General features: G+C 35.5%; 1 protein-coding gene across 1 annotated transcript; it reads right to left on the bottom strand.

Moving 5' to 3' along the window:
* Positions 1–3,536: 3,536 nt before the first annotated feature.
* LOC131597066 (F-box/kelch-repeat protein At3g23880-like) lies at positions 3,537–4,648 on the bottom strand. Its single transcript, XM_058869782.1, has one exon. The coding sequence runs from the start codon at positions 4,626–4,628 to the stop codon at positions 3,537–3,539; it is 1,092 nt and encodes a 363-aa protein (XP_058725765.1). The 5' UTR covers positions 4,629–4,648.
* Positions 4,649–4,900: the final 252 nt, after the last annotated feature.

The raw sequence follows: 4,900 nt of genomic DNA, 5'->3' as shown, positions 1-4,900 counted from the left end.
TAGATCTAGATGATGAATTTCAAGAGGACGATATAGATGGTGAATTTCAAGAGGAAGACGTAGATGAAGAATTCCTGGAAGACGACATGTGTGATGAATTTCAAAAGGACGATGTGGGTGATGAATTCCAAGAAGAAAAACTTAAATGAGTTGGATGATGTCTTTTTTTTTTGCTTGTAGTTGAAGGCATTAAACTTGAATATGTTTTTTGTTATTTTGTTGAACTATATTTTTTTGTTATTTTGCTAGGGTCATGCTTCAAAGTATTAAACTTAATATTATAAGTATTGTTACGTTAGGCATTTTAAGTATTGGCTACTATCTTGAATTAATGTTTGAACTAGATTTTATTATAATACAACTTTTGTGGATGTACGATTAAATTTGATCTTATTTAAGTTATTATCGATTTTTTTTTAAACTAGTCATCCTCGACTATATTATTTATAAAATAATCACAAAATTGTATATTTTATGGGGACAATGTAAAAGAACAGCCTATCAGCTATGGCTACACTTTGAAAAGGTTCCACCTTATTCAAATTTAAGGTAACAATTATTAATTGTAGCCGCATCTGGCAACACTTAAAAAGCGTCGCCTAATAGGCCACAAATAAAAATAATTGTCCCCTATTCTTTTGGTGTAGGCAACGCTTTTTAAAAGCGTGCCCAAAGAACACATAAAAACGTCGCCTCTGAGGCCACTAATAATATATAACAATTATTTACCATTCCTTTCAATATAACAGAATCCAAAAGCCCAACCTAAACCCCAGTCACGATGTCGAATGATCTTTGCATATGATATCTTGTTCGACATGTTACATCAAATGTAATTGATAGAGCATCTTATTCAACATATATTTTCTGCAATGTTGAAACATTCTATCTACCATGTTGCTGTCTAATTTATTTTACTAAAATAAATGCCAACCATACAAATAAAGAATCTACCATACAAAAGGAGAGAATAAGGAGTTGGCGGCTGTTTGGAACAAAATTGTTCCGTTAAAAGTATCAGCATTGGTGTAGAGAATATGCCAAAATAAAATTCCAAGCAAAGACAACTTAGTTAAGAGGGGAATCTTAGTTGAATCTCAAAATTCATGCCCTTACGGCTGCAGGAGAGAGGAAAATGTCGAGCATATTTTCTTCAAATGCCCGTCAGCTTTGGTTGCATTGAGCGAGGTTCTAAGGTGGCTAGGTTTTCGCGTATGTTTCTCACAACTCTGTTGTGTAGAATTTTGATCATTTTGCAGGTTTAAGCAATGGAGGTAGGGTGCTAAAAGAGAGACTTTCCGTCATCCGGTTTGCGTGTGTCTAGATTATTTGGAAAAGAAGAAACGAGAAGATTTTCAGAACTTCAGAGCAAAGTAAAAGAAATTGTATCGAAGATATTGAGATGCTCTCGTGGAGATGGATAAAGGCGAAGGTTATAGGATTTAATTATGCCCTAACTCAATGGATTATGATTCCAAAGGAGTGCATATAGGTTGTAAATGCCGAGAGTGATTGAGTTTTTGCTTTAGTGATTGGGCAGTCGGCAGCAGTTTTGTGGGGAGAGTCTTCTTCTTTGCCTTCTCGTGTGTTCTGGTCCAATTGTTTTTGGTAGTGAGTATGTGCAGTGGAGGGTCTGATTCTTTAAGTATGTTTGTGAGGTACTTTGAGTCGGTGCATAGTCTTCTCAGTGTGTGGTTGAAAGGCCGGGAGGTTCCTTATTTATTTCAACTTCAGCTCTTTTAATAGTTTAGAGCAAGGATTGTGTGGTTGGGTTGAAATGCGTAGTGCTTGCGGATTTTGTGTACTGAGTTTTGTTTGGCTGCAGGTGAACATATAATTTTCTACATGTTTTTTCTCCAGATCAGTTGAGGGTTTGTCAGTCTCCAAGTAGTAGGTGTTTAAGGATTGGCTTTGTGTTTGCGGGACCCATAGGGACGTGGCGTATAGCGTGTTTTTCTTGGTTTAGAGCGCTGTGTTCGGAGCAGCTTGATGCTGTCTGCCATTCGGTTCGGTTTTGCTGAAATCTAATGTGTGGTAGCAGGATTGATCTGTTTTGTTATGCTGCCATTCTCTACATTGCTGTGGAAGTAGAGTTTATTTGCTTGGATTTGGTGTATGTGTTTGGATGCTTTTTCTTATCTTTCATAATGTGTTGATGTCTCTTGTTCTGGTGTATGTAATAAACTCTTCTGTATCAAGGCATTGCTTATGCCATATTTATCAATGCAGTATTATTTTGGTCTTTAAAAAAAAAATATTAAATCTTAATGTGTACTAATTGGTTGGTAGAACTTGTAGAACACGTGCTTCTTACCATGAATAAAAGCATTGTAATATTGTTGTTTTGGTTATATCATTTATGAACGGTGATATATTTGTTGGCTTTAAACACAATACTCTTGTAAAGACAGTCCAGAACCGGAGCAGTATCTGGTTAGGATTCAGGATGGATGATTGTCTTTTGTAGGATGAGCCACTTGTTAACACAACTGAAAGAGCTCCATTGCTTCATCTATTGTATCTATGATATAATAATTTCTGATAAAATCGTGTAGCACGAATCCTCTAAAATACTATAATAGTATAGTGGATAGCAAGATAGTCACTATTGTGAAGACTATCAATTAGTGTACAAAGTAAATACAAATACTCAAAAATAAAAAAAAAGTTTCACAAAATTAAAGAGACTGTCATGTTTAGTAATTAAATAATCTTATATACAAAATTTAAACAACATAAATGATTTGAACTAAAAGTAGGAAATAGAACATGTGAGTAAAACATAATTTTTCCTGGTGTGGAATTGTGGTGGTGTCGGAAGGAGTTGGCGAGCCATTGTCTTATCTTTGGAATATGCAGATGCTAAGATGTTCGGTTGGAGATTGCTGTTGGATAGGCTCCTTACTAGGGAGCAGCTGGGAAACACGGTATCGTTATGATTGGAGATTGTTGTTGGATAGGCTCCTTACTAGGGAGCAGGAAACGAGAAGTCACTTGTTTGATTGTTGTGTTGTATCTAAATGGTGTGACTGGCAACAGTTTGGAACTTGTACGATGTAGAGTGTATGTCAGCTATTTGGGTTTGCGATAAATAGCTGATTGGGTTTGCAATTTTGCTGCAACTTTGAGCTTCCAACAACTGATATTGCACACCACAACTCACAGGAAAAACATAACACTGTATTGTTTATATCAACAACCTCCTAAAATACTAACGAAGTTGCCATTATTGCAAACACTAAAACAAATACATAAAATAAACATAAATACTCAAAAACAGAAAAATACACTAACTTAAAAATACTGTCGTATTTTATAGTAAAAAAAATCTGAAATATATAGGAATAAAACAATATCAAAGAAGAAGTTCAAAATAGAACTAGATTAAAAATAAAAATCTGAAATATAGAGGAATTAACAGTAATAACATTAGCAAAATACCAAACAAGTAATGTGATAAAATCATTCGCAGTTGCGGCGAGACAAGACTCTCAAGGTAAACCGGAAAGACTCCATTCCACTGCACAAATGAGTGTTTACAATTGCGGCGAGACAAGACTCTCAAGGTAAAGAAATTGATTCATATTAACTGAGGTGGAAATCAAAGGAATAACTAACCTACCATTATTTAAGTCATACAAGAAAAATGCATTCATTGTTCTTAGCAGAACAATGCTATTTTCATTAATGAACAAGGGTTCAATGACACTATATGGCCCTGGTAAAGGCTCTGCAAAGATCATCCCCAGTCTAGTCCATGATTCAACAACTCCGTATTCTTTCATCAACCACAAAACCAAATGAGTCCGAGTGTCAAAAGACAGACAAAGACAGTTATCCAAAACACCAAGCATAGGTCTGGCGTCAATCCAACCATCATGTTTTTGATTTTGAGGCAGTAATATTTCAGTATAACTCTCCTTCACAAGATCAAATGAAAGAACCGTAATTCGGCTATATCCACCATCCTGTCTAACTATTACCCAATTTAGAGTGCCACTCACAAATTTTCCTCTAAATCTAGTGGGACAACTAGGAAAATTCTGGATATTTTTCCAAGAATTTTCTCCAAAAGTATATAGTCTCACATTTTCATTATAACCAATGTTACCGTGATGACGTACATCTACTAGCACCTTGTACTTGTCATTAACATGGTCATAGCCAAAGCCATAACCTAAGACGTCCCATTTATCAAATAATAAATTAAGGGATGGAGATTTATTGGATTTGAATCTGGTTGAAGGGTTCCACAATATAACATAACCTTCATCGATATCCAACAGACACACCAATCCATTGCATGAACCGAGAACACCAAACCTAGGTTCCATGCTGAACTCAACCGCTTTAGTAGGTTCTGATGGACTTTCCAATAATGGCTTTACAGGGAGAGATAAAATTTTGCCGTCTCCTCGGCCAAAGAAAAACTGTGGATTGGTTATGCTTGGATCGACGGTTAACATCTGAAGGTGTCGTTTTGCAAATTGGGAATCGGAGATTAGGGTTTTCCATGATTTGCACACACACTTCAATTGCAGCAGAGATCTCACCGGCAACCTTAAAAGGATCTCTATGAAGAGATCGTCCGGCAATGATCGGCAGTGAATTAAGCAGTCGGCAGTCATATTTTCTACTTCAATATTAACTTGTGGTTCCTGATTCTCACTACTTATACTAAACCAAACCAGTTGGTGATAGAGATAAAGTAGGCGCACAAAATGTGGGAGTACTATAGGATAGTATTTTTACTTTTAGAATAAAAAAAGTTTGAATAAATAAATAAATATGGCTTGTTATATAATTAATTAAAATTTTTCAATTTTGATGGGCATTGGTTGACTGACTTGACAATGTAAAATTTGTAAGCTTTCAACTCATTTTCATAAATGTTTTTATT

This window comes from Vicia villosa, linkage group LG4, assembly GCF_029867415.1.
Source record: "Vicia villosa cultivar HV-30 ecotype Madison, WI linkage group LG4, Vvil1.0, whole genome shotgun sequence".
NCBI classification, from domain to species: Eukaryota; Viridiplantae; Streptophyta; class Magnoliopsida; order Fabales; family Fabaceae; genus Vicia; species Vicia villosa.
The sequence above is the reverse complement of the archived record's forward strand: the minus strand, read 5'-3'. Positions and strand labels throughout refer to the sequence as shown.

What these genes read in the sequence shown, in the direction of transcription:
- LOC131597066 (XM_058869782.1), bottom strand. Translation starts at nt 4,628, where the DNA reads ATGACTGCCGACTGCTTAATTCACTGCCGATCATTGCCGGACGATCTC.